Below are 16,884 nucleotides of genomic sequence, written 5' to 3' on the forward strand. Positions count from 1 at the left end.
AAGAGGGCAAGAAAAATTCCCGCTGTGGCTCTTTGTTACCCTGGGAAAGTCATTTAACCCTCCATTGTCCAATAATACAAAAAAATGCATTACCCAAATTTATCACCAAAGGGTACATAAGTACATATTGCCACACTGGCACACACCAAAAGTCCATCGAGCCCAGCATCCTGTTTCAAACAGTGGCCAATCCAGGTCATAAATACCTGGCAAGATCCCGAAAAAAGTTCAGTATATTTTATGCTGCTTATCCCAGAAATACTGCCAAAACAAAAATGAGCCAACACTCTGTCGAGTGTAAAAAATCATAAACAAGATATACACAAAAAAATATGAATGCAAATGCACTCTACATCGAGGCTCAGTAAATACTATAAAGTGAAGTGGAGTCTCATATATTTGACACGAAAACAATTTTTTCACTCAGTAGGTGAATGACTGATTCGTGTACATTGCTTAATCATTGACTCAACCTCCACCAACCTCTTATCACTAATTTGTGACTATTTATCAATCCAACATTCTCAATATAATCAAAATATGCACAGCACTTAGCTTTGGCAGGTTGGTGCACTCACAAACCCCGACAGGTCCCGTTTCGTATTAACTTTATCAAGAGGGAGTCACCAATTCCGATAACTGCCTCAAATGCGTGTGCATATATTCCATTCCATCCCAGAAATAAGCAGTGCATTTTCCCCAAGTCAATTTAATAATGGTCTATGAACTTTTCCTTTAGGAAGCCGTCCAGACCTTTTGTAAACCCCACTAAGTTAACCACCTTTACCACATTCTCTGGCAATGAATTCCAGAGTTTAAATACACGTTGAGTGAAGAAATCTTTTCTCCGATTTGTATTAAATTGACTACTTTGTGGTTTCATCGCATGCCCTCTAGTCCTAGTATTTTTGGAAAGAGTAAACAAACGATTCACGTCTACCCGTTTCGTTCCACTCCACTCATTATTTTATAGACCTCTATCATATGTCCCCTCAGCATTCTCTTCTCCAAGATGAAGAGCCCTAGACACTTCAGCTTTTCCTCATAGGGAAGTTGTCCCATCCTCTTTATCATTTTCACCTCCCTTCTGTGCACCATGGAGCAATACAAAAGCATTATAACGTCCTCATGTTTATTTTCCATTCCTTTCCTAATAATACCTAACATTCTATGTACTTTCTTAGCCGCAGCAGAGCATTTCAATATATCATCAACAATGATGCCGAGATCCCTTTCTTGGCTGGTGACTCCTAACTTGGAACCTTGCATTACATAGCTATAGTATTTTCATCACCACCTGATTAATGCTGAACATAGTAACATAGTAGATGACGGCAGAAAAAGACCTGCATGGTCCATCCAGTCTGCCCAACAAGATAAACTCATATGTGCTACTTTTTGTGTATACCGTATTTTTCGGACTATAAGACGCACTTTTTTCCCCCAAAATTTGGGAGGAAAATGGGGGGTGCGTCTTATAGTCCGAAAAATACCGAGATTCTCGGCGGCCATTTTGAATCTTGCCGAGACCGTCAGGAAGCAGTCAGGAGCACGGAGAGCAGCGCGATGGGCAGGAAAGAGGGGGCTCTTTCCTGCCCCGACGTCACTAGACCACCAGGGAACATGGCATCGCGTAAGTAGGAGACGGCGATCCAAAACTCGGACAAGACGCACTGGAGCACCTAGGTTTTAGAGGAGGGAAAAAGGAAAAAATTTTTTTTTCCTATTTCCCTCCTCTAAAACCTAGGTGCGTCTTATGGTCCGGTGCGTCTTATAGTCCGAAAAATATGGTACCTTACCTTGGTTTGTACCTGTCCTTTTCAGGGCACAGACCGTGTAAGTCTGCCCAGCACTATCCCCGCCTCCAGCTCTGCCACCCAATCTCGGCTAAGCTCCTTAGGATCCATTCCTTCTGAACAGGATTCCTTTATGTTTATCCCACGCATGCTTGAATTCTGTTACCGTTTTCATTTCCACCACCTCCCGCGGGAGGGAATTCCAAGCATCCACTACTCTCTCCATGAAAAAATACTTCCTGACATTTTTCTTGAGTCTGCCCCCCCTTCAATCTCATTTCATGTCCTCTCGTTCTACCTCCTTCGCATCTCCGTAAAAGGTTCATTTGCGGATTAATACTTTTCAAATATTTGAACGACTGTATCATATCACCCCCGTTTCTCCTTTCTTCCAGAGTATACATGTTCAGGTCATCAAGTCTCTCCTCATACGTCTTGTAACGCAAATCCCTTACCATTCTCGTAGCTTTTCTTTGCACCGCTTCAATTCTTTTTACATCCTTCGCAAGGTACGGCCTCCAAAACTGAACACAATACTCTAGGTGGGGCCTCACCAACGACTTACACAGGGGCATCAAACCCCCTTTCTTCTGCTGGTCACACCTCTATACAACCTAACAACCTTCTAGCTACGGCAGACTGGATAGGCCATATGGTCTTTATCTGCCTACATTTTTCTATGTTTCTATCAAATATGGGGTAATGTTTTCATAGCGTTGTAATCCAAAAATTAACAGTTGCATTCTGCTAATATTTGAAACTGACTTAGTATGGTCTCAGAAGAACCAACATATAGGAGGTTACAATAATCAAACAATGACAGAATGACAAACTGAGTAAAGAAAATAAAATGCTCCTGAGAAAAGCAATGCTTAATGAGTTTTAATATTTTTGGTTTATAAAAAACTGCACGAGTAATTTATTTAACTGGACCCTCATAGTAAGATGAGAGTCCAATATCATGCTCAAAATTCTCAAACATAGCTCCAACTGAAAAACTGTGCCATTCAATACAGGCAAATTTAAATGAGTAGATATAGATGGGGATCCAAACCAAATGAACGTAGTCTTTTCGGTACTCAATTTCAAACGAACTAAGGTTGTCCATTCCTCAACCTGAGAACAACAGGATTGCAGTTGAGGGCTTATGGCCTGGAAGGAAGAATCAAAAAGGTAAGGTGTAATAAGGTAATATCAGCATAATAAGAGAGTCCCTTTTCCCCTCACCAATTCACAAAGGTTGACATAGCTAGGTTACACAGGATAGGAGATAACCCCCAAAGGACCCCATAGGACATCATCCAGCTCAGGGGAAACAACCTCATCCTGCTTAACAGAGTACGAACAATCACTGAGAAAACCACAAAACCTGGAGAAAACTCTTCCAGAAATACCAATTTTGAAAGACATCTCTCTCTAAGGATACCAAAAGACGAGGCAGTTCAGAGGAAGGCGACAAAAATGAAATGGGGCTTGTGCCAAAAGACTTAAGAGAACTGAAGACCTCAATAAGTATAACCTAGAGGAAAGGAGGAATAGGGGGATATAATTAATATGCAAACTAATCTTTTTCAGAGATAAGGAAGCAATAGAACTAGAGATCATGAGTTGAGGTTGCAAGGTGGGAGACTTAGAAGAAACATCAGGAAATACTTTTTCACAGAAACGGTGGTAGATGCCTGGATGCCCTCTTAGAGGAGGTTGACAAAACGTGTGATGAATTCAAGAATGTGTGGGATAAACAGAGGAACACTATATAGAAAAAGGATGGAAACCAATTAAAGCAAAATTTAAATGACCTCATAACTGGAGTGTACTCTGGCGGCAGCTTAGAGGTTGAGAAATATGACTAATACCTTTCAAGTATTTACATGTTTATCATATCTCCCCTATCCTTTTCTTTTAGGGTATACACAATCAGGTCTTCCAGTCTTATTCTCATATGTCTATTGGCGCAAACCCCACAGCATTTTTGTCACCTTCTTCTGAACCAATTCAAGTCTTTGTATGTCCTTCGTGAAATATGGCCTCTAAAACTGAAAATAATAATCCAAGTGGGGCTTCACCAGTGACTTGTACAGGAGCCATAACACCTCCTTTCTTCTGCAGGTTATGCCCTTCTCTATGTAACCTAGCATCCTTCTGGCTACGACCACCACTTTCTCACATAGTGTCTGAGAATCTCAAGACAGCGAAATAATCACCCTAAGGTCCCTCTCCCAGTCTGTGTATGTCAGCCTCTCGCCCCTAGAATATACAGCTCCTCTGGATTTCTACTCCCCAAATGAATCACGCTGCTCTTCTTCAAATTAAATTTTAACTAATTTATGTCATGTTGTCCATTGTATCTGGGGCGTCTACTCTGTTGCTTATCTTTGTGTCATCTGGAAAAAGGCAAATTTTCCTTTTATCCCTTCAGCAATCTCACTCACAAATATATTGAACATAATCACCCCCAGCACCAATCATTGAGGCACTCCAATACTTATCTTCCTTTCTTCTGAGTGAATTCCATTTACCAACATTCCGTGCCAGTCAATCAGTTTCTAATCCACCTCACCAGTTAGGACTGTAACTTCATCCCGCCAAGTTTAAGAGAGTCATTTATAGGAGCCATGTCAAAAGGCTTACTGAAATCCAGGTAGACTACATTTAGAATGTATCCTCCATCCAATTCTCTGGTCGCACCACGAAGAAATCAGATTCATTTGGCATGATTTTCCTTGGTAAAACCATGATACCTTGGATCTTCCAAACTCATTGGTTTCCAGAAAGTTCACTATCCTTTCTTTCAGCAAAGCCTCCATTATATTTACAACCACTGAAGTGAGGCTTACTAGTCTGTAGTTTCTCACTTTTTCTGTCACTACTTTTGTGAACAGAGACCACATCTGCTCCTCTCCAATCCCTTAGAACCTCTCCCATCGCCAAGGATTTATTAAACAAATCTTTAAGAGGAACTGCCAGAACTTCTTTGAGCTCCATCAATATCCCAGGATGGAGCTCATCCAGTCTCATAGGTTTTTCAAGTTGTTCATAAACACTTTCTTCGACAAATAGTGTGACATCTACTCCATTCCCATATATAACTTTGTTAGCCGGCCAAGGTCTTTCTTCAAGACTTTCTTCCTTGAACCACAGAAGTACTTGAATAGCATGTCTGCTTTTTCTCATCACTTTCCATGTAGCGATTTTCAGTACCTTTCAGATCTTCCAATGCCATTTCTAGCCTTCCTCCTTTCTCCAATATACTTGAAAAAAGTCTTGTCATCTCTCTTTACATCTCTAGCCATTTTTTCTTCCACCTATCATATTGTCAGCTGTATTTCTCTCTTTGCATCTTTGAATTTTATTCAATATTCTTTTCTGTTTCTCTTTTGCTTTGTTATGAATTTGTTGAATACTTCTCTTGCCTTTATTTTTTCAGCCAAGTCTGGAAAACTATACTTGTTTTCTTTTTCTCTTGCTTTTATTAACTTTCCTTATGTAGAGTTCACTGCCATTTGTATAGTTCTTTTCAGGTTGGACCACTATGTTTCCATTTCTCTTATGTACTCCCGTCTCATCAGCTCTTTCTTCAGGTACTCTCTCATTTTAATAAAGTTAGCATATTTGAAATCCAGGACATTGGGTTTTGTACATCTATGCTCCACTTTAGCTCTTATATCAAACCATACTGCCTAGGTGGAACCCCCCTCCCCCCCCCCCAAGACATTAAAGGGAAATGGGACTTGATATATCGTCTTTCTGTGGTTTTTGCAACTACATTGAAAGCAGTTTACATAGTATATACAGGTACTTATTTGAACTGGGGCAATGGAGGGTTAAGGTATTAATCCACAAACGAATCTTTTCCGGAGATGGGAAGGCGGTAGAACGAGAGGACATGAAATGAGATTGAAGGGGAGCAGACTCAGGAAAGATGTCAGGAAGTATTTTTTCATAGAGAGGGTGGTGGACGCTTGGAATGCCCTCCCGCAGGAGGTGGTGGAGATGAAAACGGTAACGGAATTCAAACATGTGTGGGATATGCATAAAGGAATCCTGTGCAGGAGGATTGGATCCTCAGCAGCTTAGCCGAAATTGGGTGGTGGAGCAGGTGGGGAAGAGGGGTTGGTTGGTTGGGAGGTGAGGATAGTGGAGGGCAGACTTATACGGTCTGTGCCAGAGCCGGTGATGGGAGGCGGGAAATACTGCTGGGCAGACTTGTACGGTCTATGCCCTGAAAAAGGCAGGTACAAATCAAGGTAAGGATACACATATGAGTTTATCTTGTTGGCCAGACTGGATGGACCATGCAGGTCTTTTTCTGCCGTCATCTACTATGTTACTATGTCCAGAGTCATAAGGAGCTGCAGTGGGAATAAAACCTAGTTCCCCAGGATCAAAGTCTGCTGCACTAACTAGGCTACTCCTCCACTCCACACTTTCTCCATTTGTCAGCACTAGATCCAGTGTTGTCCCTTCACTCGTGTGTTTGAGCAGGGTGCTTTTAAAGACATCCACGATCATTCTACTTTTTCTGATTCTGCAGTTTGGCGATTTAAAAGGGGAGATGCTTTAATTGTGATATTTCAACTTGCCGGATATCTACAACCAGATCTTTTTCCAGCTTCCATAGGTGTTGGAGATCTGTAAACTAGTGGTTCTGAAACCTGTCCTGGAGGACCACCAGCCAGTCAGTCTCGTTTTCAAGATATCCTTAATTAATCTGCATGAGAGAGACTTCCATGCTGGTCACCTCCACCTCCATTATATACAAATCTATCTCCTGCATAATCATTACACTTACCAAGTAACTGTTATATTTATCCACAAAAGTCTTTATTAAATCTTCATTAAAAGTATCACTCACAAATTATATCTCCTTTACTCCAATATTAATCATGCACCCTTCACATTCACACTACTCATACAACCACATAAAAATAATTCTTTATCTATCTCCCCCTTTCACAGGAATACAATGCCACAAAGTTTTTAAATTTCTTCATAACATTAAAATATAATTTCGCTACAAAATAAAGCAGTATATAAGCACATCACATTGCTCAATACAGCCGTTACATATCTTGAAGAGTCGGTTCTCCTAATGTTCAATTATATCGAACAAGTTGTTAATTTAATACTCTGGCTTCTGAGGGTAAATCATACGCAAACTGTGTAGATAACTTCTCAAAAACTTTTCTTATACAGAGAATACCAGTGCCAAGATTTCTCTTCTTTGTTCCCTTCCTGTCACTGTATCAAAAGCTCTTCTGACCCTGTCTTCGGCAACATATTTCCATTTCCAAGCTAAACCCGACAGTCGCTGTGTTTTGCTATATACGTCATCAGGGGTTCAACTACAAATCACAGATTAACATTGTGAAAGGACACATTAACTTCCATACTAAATCCTATCTACCTCCTTAAACTTTTTTCACATACCTCTTATAAATAAAAATTCTTTTCAGCCCCACATCCAGAGCGGAAAATGCGCCTTGCAATGCTAACTACCTTCTAACTCTGAGTACGTCATGTGCTAAATCACAAGCCATTCCACTACACATCCTTGCAATATATCCAGCTGCAAACTGTGCCACCACATTTCACAGGAGCCCACAGTCATTCACAAAGGAAAAATATTCAACATAAAGGAATCCTTCACATGCTCATCTTCCAATGTGGTATCTATCACTCAATGTAAAAAAGTGTGATGAAGGGTGCTATATTGGAGAAACAAGCCAGATGCTAAAGAAGAGATTTAATTTACATAGACATCATACGAAAAATGCCAGTGCCAACCAGGATGTCACCTCTGTGGGGCAGCACTTTACAAAACCAGAACACTGTATCAATGATTTTATGGTGAGCATAGTTAAAGGAAACTAAGACAATCCAGGAACCTTGGAAGTCAGAATGATTAAATATTTTGACACCCACCAGATAGGACTTAAAGCAGTAGAATTTTATGGTTTATACTGGGCTAGAAAACCCAGATCTTTATTGTCACCCTCTTATCACCATGCATCTCTCCCTGTCTCTCATCCACCCAGCTCCCGTGTTTCACAACTTACCCACCCCACCCTCTTCCTGTGAAGACTGTCATTGAAATGCTTAGATGTTTCACATATATATACTGTTATTTATCAACATTTGCTATTATTTCTCATCTGAAGGGTCACCTTCGAAAGCTAATCAAAAATGTTTTGTTAGTCCAATAAAAAAAGGTATCTTCTCATTTCTTTTCTCTGTTTTATTTCTATGTATTACCTTCAAAAGTGGACTAACACGACTACCACATCTCTCTACTGAAAATCCAATAAACTAAATCACGTTTCACCCTTTATCTACATGTCTAATCATGCCTTCAAAAATATGTAGCAAATTGGTGGGCAAGACTTTTTTTTTTGGCAGAATCTCATTAAACCATCTTTATTTGTACATTCGGTAATTTTGCTCTTTATAATAGTTTCTACTGTTTTGCCTGGCATTGATATTAGGTCTGTATTTTCCCGGATCCCTCCTGGAACCCTTTAAAGTATTGCTGTTATGTTATCTATACACATGGGTTACATCTACAGCACTGGTTCTCAGACTTGTCCTGGGAGAATCACCAGTCAGTCGGGTTTTTAGGAGATCTCTAATAATATCTAGTTACAAGACATAGATTCACTTACCAAGAAACTATTATAAATATTCACAAAAACCTTTATTAAATCTTCATGCAAAGTATCACTCACAATTATGTCTCCTTACTCCTATCTGCACTTTTCACATTCACACTACTCATACAACCACATAATAATAATCCTTTATCTATCTCCACCTTTCACAAGAGTATAATGTCACACATTTTTAATTTCTTCATTACATTACAATATAATGCTGGTAGGGGCAGGACGCAGGCATGACAGAGGTGGAGTCAAGGAGTGCCCATGACAGTGGGTGATGCTGTCTGCTGTCATGACCGCTGATAAATGCAGCTGTTGCTATTATCTTACCACATGAATGGCGCTAAGCCAAGCCATGGCAGCAGCAATCCACCGTAACACTAGCCCCACCTCCCACCACCGGCTCTGCCGCCCAATCTCGGCATAAGGTTTCAGAAGCAATGGATCCTCAGAATCTTAGCCGAGATTGGGTGGGTAGAGCCGGTGGTGGGAGGCGGAGCTAGTGCTGGGTAGACTTCTACGGGTCTGTGCCCTGAAAAGACAGGTACAAATCAAGGTAAGGTATACACAAAGAGTAGCACATATGAGTTTATCTTGTTGGGCAGACTGATGGACCGTGCAGGTCTTTTTTTTTTTGTTTTGTTTTGTTACATTTGTACCCCGCGCTTTCCCACTCATGGCAGGCTCAATGCGGCTTACATATTATATACAGGTACTTATTTGTACCTGGGACAATGGAGGGTTAAGTGACTTGCCCAGAGTCACAAGGAGCTGCCTGTGCCTGAAGTGGGAATCGAACTCAGTTCCTCAGGACCAAAGTCCACCACCCTAACCACTAGGCCACTCCTCCACTGCCGTCATCTACTATGTTAGTATCGGCCTTATTTTCAAAAGTGATGGGCGCCCATATTTCGAATTGGGAGATGGGCGCCCATTTCGCAAAGGCACCCAAATCGGTATAATCGAAAGCCGATTTTAGGCGCAACTGCACTCCGTCGCGGGAACGAACAAAGTTGAACGAACAAAGTTGATGGGGGCGTGTCGGAGGCGTGGTGAAGGCGGGACTGGGGCGTGTTTATCGGCTGAGCACAGATGGGCGTCTTCGGCTGATAATCGAAAAAAAAATGGCCGTTTTTAGCAGAATTTAGGTCACTTTTTTGGACCCTTTTTTTTCACGAACAAGTCCCAAAAAAGTGCCCTAAATGACCAGATGACCACCGGAGGGAATCGGGGATGACCACCCCTGACAGTGGTCACTAACCCCCTCCCACCAAAAAAAAATCAACTTTAACAACTTTTTTTTCCCAGCCTGTATGCCAGCCTCAAATGCTATACCCAACTCCATCACAGCAGTATGCAGGTCCCTGGAGCAGTTGTTAGTGGGTGCAGTGGACTTCAGGCAGGTGGACCCAGGCCCATCCCCCCCCCTACCTGTTACACTTGTGGTGGTTAATGTTGAGCCCTCCAAAAAACCCCAAAACCCACTATACCAACATGTAGGTGCCCCCCTTCACACCCTTTGGGCTTATGGTAATGGTGTAGACTTTGGGAAGGAGGTTTGGGGGGGATTTGGGGGGCTCAGTACACAAGGGAAGGGGCTATGCACCTGGGAGGCTATTTTAAATGTTTTTTTTAATTGTAAAAGTGCCCCCTAGGGTGTCCCAGTTGGTGTCCTGGCATGTGAAGGGGACCATGCACTACGAATCCTGGGCCACCTCCATGACCCAATGCCTTGGATTTGTTCGTTTTTGAGCTGGGCACCTCGGTTTCCATTATCGCTGAAAACTGATAGTGCCCAGCTCAAAAAACGTCCAAATCCTAGGCATTTGCCCGCACCAACCCGTATTATTGAAAAAAAAGATGGGCGCCCATCTTTTTTCGAAAATACGGTTTGTCCCGCCCCTTCGCATGGCCACCCACTGAGATGGCCACCCACTTTCAATTATGCCCCTCTATGCAATCCAATTACCCCCAACACAAGTACCAATCCTCCAACGCTCCTGACAAACTCATAAGAACATAAGAATAGCCATACTGGGTCACACCAATGGTCCATCTAGTCCAGTATCCTGTTTCCAACAGTGGCCAAGTCAGGTCACAAGTACCTGGCAGAAACCCAAATCATGGAAACATTGCATGCTACCAATCCCAGGGCAAGTAGTGGCTTCCCTATGTCTACCTCAATAGCAGACCATGGACTTTTCCTACAGGAACTTCTTGAAACCTTTTTTAAACCCAGATACTCTAACCGCTGTTACTACATCCTCCAGCAAAGAATTCCAGAGCTTAACTATTTGCTGAGTGAAAAAATATTTCCTCCTACTTGTTTTAAAAGGATTTCCATGCAACTTCCTCGAGTGTACCCTAGTCTTTGTACTTTTGGAAAAAGTAAAAAATCAATTCATTTCTATTTGTTCTACACAACTCAAGATTTTGTAGACCTCAATCATATCCCCCCTCACTTTTCTCTTTTCCAAGCTGAAGAGTCCTGAGTGGACCCCAAACCCAACCCAACCCTCCCCTCCAACTCTTTGGATTAAAGTCATTAGCATGCAGAACAGGCCTAGTGTTTACACTGGGTCTGAAGCCAGGGTTCAAATCCCACTATTTCTTGTCCTTTCACCCTACCCACCTAGATAATATGCTTTTAGGACCAAGTCCCTACCAAACTATGTTCCTAACTTGAACTGAACCAAATCTGGAAAGATGAATTATTATATCTAAGAACCTGGGCCTGATATTTAGCCGGGGCAATCAGTGTTTTGCTGACTGCCGCCAGCATTATGCCCAAAAATTCAATGTCAGGTCATGTCCGGACTCCGGTATTCAATTTCTAGGTACATGGAGCCGGCAAAAATAGAGCCAGGTTTTTTTTTTTTGGGGGGGGGGGGGGAGGGGGGGTGTTTGCCAGGTTCTTGAAGCCTGGATTGGCCGCCGTTGGACACAGGATGCTGGGCTTGATGGAACCTTGGTCTTTTCCCAGTATGGCGGTGCTTATGTGCTAAGTGCAATATTTGGCACTTAACCAGCAATGCAGTACCGCATAAAGATAGGACTGTGTTTTATGAGGTTATCTTTGCTGGGATTTTTTTTTTTTGGTTAGGACCTTTGAAATTGATCGTATTTTACTTCCATATGCTTAGTGATTGTTACGTGTTTAAAACTACCGTATGTATGTGACTACTGTTACCCACCTTGGATCAAGGCGGGATATAAATGTAGTAAGTAAAAATAAATAAATGCCATCTCTAGCACCTAAGGCAGACCTGGCTATTTTGTGGGTGTTCTGGGTGCAATAACTACTATCCAAACCAGGACTAAAAGTTACCAAAAACAAAAAAAATCAAATCACAGCATTGGCTACGTAATTTTATTCAATTTTATGAGTATACCCTCAGAGTTCCCACTCAAAATGGCAAGTAATAATATCAGTGCCTGGTGGTTCAGCACTTCGTGTGGATTAATGGTGTTACTATCAGTATTGGCTAACGATTTCAGTTGATTTCACTTTATGAAGATGGTGAATTGAGGTATAACATTATATGAACACAAGCACATACAAAATATATAGAAAGAGTTAATGAACGAAGTGCTGAACCACCAGGCAGTTATATTATTACTTGCCATTTTGAGTGGGAACTCTGAGGGTATACTCATAAAATTGAATAAAATTACGTAGCCAATGCTGTGATTTGATTTTTTGTTTTTGGTAACTTTTAGTCCTGGTTTGGATAGTAGTTAAGTATTTTCACTAGCACTGTCCAGTTAAGTGCAGCTGAAAATACTGGCCGTTAAATTGTTTTGAATATCGGCATGCCCCACCCTGTGTTCCCCCCCTCCCTCCCTGGTTTTTAAGGATTTAATGAAGACATTATTGATATGGACATGGGGAAGCCACTGCTTGTCCTGGGATAGTGCTACTAATTGGATTTCTGCCAAGTACTTGTGACTTAGATTGGCCACTTTTGGAAGCAGGATATTGGGCTAGACCAGGGGTAGGCAACTCCGGTCCTCGAGAGCCGCAGGCAGGTCAGGTTTTCAGGATATCCACAATGAATATGCTGGAGATAGATTTGCAAGCACTGCCTCCATGGTATGCAAATCTATCTCCTGCATATTCATTGTGGATATCCTGAAAATCTGACCTGCCTGCGGCTCTCGAGGACTAGAGTTGCCTACCCCTGGGCTAGACAGACCTTTGGTCTGACCCAGTATGGCTATTCTTATATCCTTACATATGTTATTTTACTGGCAAGACATGGGCTCTTCTGAATCCAACTGTTCATCTGGTGTCCTGCACTACCTTCATCTACATCCAGGTTGTATATCAGCTCTAGTATTGCTAAAGGGCGATTATAAGTGGCCAGGGTTTAATCCAGGGCTGAATGTGTGTTCACTCTGACTTATTCTCTGATAAGAGCCTCTGTTTTTATCAGGGTAAACAATATATTTTCTTTGAATCTTTGCAACTTGAGACATTTTTACAGGATAGAGTAGGCTGTTGTGTTATATAATAGTAGATAGTAAGTATTTTGAGTCCTAGATGTTAAGACTTTAGTTCTTGCTTGATTTCTTATTTTATTTTTCTTCATTATTGCATTTCTCTCTCCTCTATGTGGGCCTGAGGTTTTGTAGTATTTCCTGTTGTATATTTTATTTCTGCTTTCTACATGCAGATTATGTACAGTTCTTGTTTTCTTATTGAGTTGCTATGGGAAATGTAAATTTCATAAAAGCAATTTAAAAAACCCCAAACAAACATGTTTTTTTTCCTTTCCTGAGCTACCTCACGCTGGCACATAATTCTTAGTTATCCATGTTTTTTTGTGATTATTTTATTTATTATTATTTTTAAATCTTTTATTTTTTACAGCTAGCATGTGGAAGAAACCTGGTATAAATTTTAAAGTGTTCACATTTGGTTGCATTTCTGTTTAACGTGCACATTCTGTGATAAGTTTCACCTCTTCTATATGAGTAAGTTCAGGGAATTGAATGTTTTAACCAATAGAATGAGATGTTCCTCCATAATCCATTCATACCTGACGTAGATAAAATATTCTGCTTTATTAATATATCTGCTGGTGAACATTGTAGGTTCATAAATATGATAAACATTTTCTTTGTTAATATGTCCGCTGCTAAACAAAAGAAATATAGAGTCCGATATTATTGTTTAAATATCTTTTTTATTGTATTTCAGTTTTAATCCTTTTTATTTATTTAGTTTTTTGAATTGTATATATATATATATATTTATTTTTTCAGAATACAATTTGTGACCCCTGAAGCAGATGCCTTGGTGCGTCGAAACATGGGCCGTGTTGGGTCCCTTGAACAACTAATAAGAGTTTTTATCATCATAATCATCATTTCCCGAGTTAGTTTAGTCTGTGGTCAGCCTCTTCTCCTTGTGTACTGTATTTTCTGATTATTTTACATGCTTGTAAATAGCCTTTATTTTTATATTACATTGGCCTGGTGTCATTCCCAGGAGTTATAGAACTTGGATTCGTATAATTTGTGGGACAGGTGTTTTAGAAAATCCTGGTAACAGCTACGATTACACAATTTACCCTTCCTACTCTTATAGTGCGTATAAAAAGCACTATACTGTAGCTAGCTTTGCCTACAGCCAACTGTGGACCAACAGCCCATATTCCTATTTTTGAAAAAATTATGGAGGGCTCTGTGGCTCAATAAACAAATATCTGGTAAGAATGATTTGTTAATGGAAATCCAATTAAGGATCAGAAATGATTTTAGTACTGAGACACTTCTGAGCTCCTTGATCTCTGAAGTCAGAGGTTCTTTTGTTGTTTGTTTTTTAATCTCAGGGTAATCAAGTTATTTTCCTAGATTTTGATCTATCATCAGCTTTGTTTGGTAGATTATTCCATATTATTGAAAGTTTTAGGAGATATGGGATATACTGGAAATGTTAGATCTTGGTTTGAAAGGTTTTAACAACAAAGGGCAAATAGGGTGCAGATGCAATTTTCAGACCCTTGGAAGTCAGTGGTAGGGGTACCACAGGGCTCCCCACCTTCCCCAATTCTCTTTAATGTTTTGATGTTTACTTTAAGCATTTTTTGATCTTTCTATGAATGTGTGGATGATTATTATTATTTATTACATTTCTATCCCACATTTTCCCATCTATTTGCAGGCTCAATGTGGCTTACATAATTCCGTAAGGCGATTGCCAAGACCGGTAGAGAAACAAATATAAGGTGAAATTACATTTGAATCAGATACAATGGGGTCAAAGAGAGGGAAGGTTAAATAATGTCCAATACGATCATAGGGTTTGCCGTGTTGCAGAATGTAGACATCTATGTTGGTTCAGTAGGATATGCCCTTTTGAACAGGTACGTTTTTAATGATTTCCTGAAGTTTAGGTGGTCGTAGATTGTTTTCAGTGTTTTTGGTAGTGCGTTCCATAATTGTGTGCCTATGTAGGAGAAGCTGGTTGCAGAGGTTGCTTTGTATTTGAGTCCTTTGCAGTTTGGGTAGTGGAGGTTTAGGTATGTTCGAGATGATCCGGTTCTGTTTGGTAGATATATGAGGTCTATCATGTAACCTGGAAATATACCGTAGATAATTTTGTGGATCAAGGTGCAGATTTTGAAGGAAATGCGTTCATTAATTGGGAGCCAATGTAGTTTTTCTCGTAGGGGTTTGGCACTTTCGAATCGTGTTTTACCAAATATCAGCCTGGCTGCTGTGTTCTGGGTGGTCTGGAGTTTCTTTGTGAGTTGTTCTTTACATCTCGCATAGATTCCGTTGCAGTACTCTACGTGGCTTAGTACCATTGATTGCATTAGTTTATGAAATGTTGCTCTTGGGAAGAAAGGTTTTAGGCGTTTAAGTTTCCACATTGAATGGAACATTTTCTTTGTTGTAGAGCTTACTTGGCTCTCAAGAGTAAGGTTGCGGTCGATTGTGACGCCGAGTATTTTTAGGCTGTTTGAGATAGGGAGGGTGTGGTCTGGGGGTGTTTATGGTTGTAGGATTGTACTTATTGTGTTGAGATGAGAGGATGAGGCAGTGTGTTTTTTCGGTGTTCAGTTGGAATGAATTTGCCCATGAGTCCATGGTGTTCAAGCAGAGCTTGATTTCGTTGGTGATTTCTGTTAGATCGTGTCTGAAGGGGATGTAGATTGTGACATCGTCTGCATAAATGAACGGGTTGAGGCCATGGGTGGATAAGGCTTTGGCCAATGGGATCATCATTATGTTGAAGAGTATTGGTGATAGTGGTGATCCTCGAGGTACACCACAGTCTGCTTTCCACGGCGGTGATATGTTTGAATTTGGTTTTACTTGGTAAGTTCTGGTGGTTAGAAAACCCTTGATCCAGTTAAGTATGTTTCCACCAATCCCGAAGTGATGTAATGATGATTCCTTCTTTAATATCATTTACTGGAATGCTGGGCCAACCAGTTTAGGCTGAAATTAAATACTGGAAAAGACCAAGATCATATGGCTCAGACCATCTTACAAAAGAACCAGCCTATTATAGACTCTCTATTTTAAATAAGAATCTTCTTTGAGAACTTTAAGGGTAATACTGAATCCACATCTTTTAATGGCACTGCAAATTAAACGATTCAAAAAGTATTTATTAAATCATGACAATTTCAGCACAAAGTATTTTCTTCAAGATGGTTTTGAGTGGGTAGTACAGTTAGACTACTGTAACTTGCAGTACTTGGGAGGTCCTGTTATTACTATATGGCTGCTGGCAAAACTGATTTTTGAGAGACATATTCCATACAGTGACACTGTTATTTTGTAGTTTGCACTGGTTTCCTATTGAGGCATGGTGTTAGTTTAAGATTTGCACTCTAAATCATAGGATTTCATATGGAAACACACCAAAATATATGGTCAATCTGACTATAAGGTTGTCTTCCACCTGGTTACTGTGTTCTAGGGATATTTGTATTCTCCAATAACCAATGCCTAGGCAGGTATAATTTAAATCTATTCATATTGCCACTTGCAGATCCTTATAAGTTTACGTAGAAGGTTTACTATTGATCAGCTATTCAACTTAACTGGACCTTTTTGCATGTAGAGTGGGTACACTACGCATGGTCTGCCTACATCTCTTATTTTTGGTAATAGCAGTCTTCTTATTCCCACTTACCAATGATTTGCACAAATTCGCTGTTGCTCATCTGGGAATCATTGATGCTGAAGGTCTCTTCTTGTCTTATCTCCCCAAGCAGGAATCCTTCCTACAATTAAACAGTACAGTAAGCTTCTGCGATCAAGATCCACAGTACAAAAAATGCAAGAAACTGATTTTCATCAAGCAAACAGGTGAAAAATTCTCCTTCCCACCATATATCATAATCTCTTCAGAACCAAAGGAGCCACCCAAGTCCTAAAAAACGGCATTCAAAAATCACCAAGGCTGGCCC

General features: G+C 40.6%; 1 protein-coding gene across 1 annotated transcript in view; it reads right to left on the reverse strand.

The window, feature by feature from the left end:
- The window catches only part of ABRAXAS2 (abraxas 2, BRISC complex subunit), a 141,308-nt gene that overhangs the window by 99,288 nt on the left and 25,136 nt on the right, over positions 1-16,884 (reverse strand). Inside the window, 1 exon segment of the mRNA XM_030202556.1 lies at positions 16,608-16,698. Within this exon segment, the coding sequence (XP_030058416.1) occupies positions 16,608-16,698 (91 nt within the window).

The sequence above is a fragment of the Microcaecilia unicolor genome, chromosome 5 (genome assembly GCF_901765095.1).
Source record: "Microcaecilia unicolor chromosome 5, aMicUni1.1, whole genome shotgun sequence".
In the NCBI taxonomy this organism is placed as follows: Eukaryota; Metazoa; Chordata; class Amphibia; order Gymnophiona; family Siphonopidae; genus Microcaecilia; species Microcaecilia unicolor.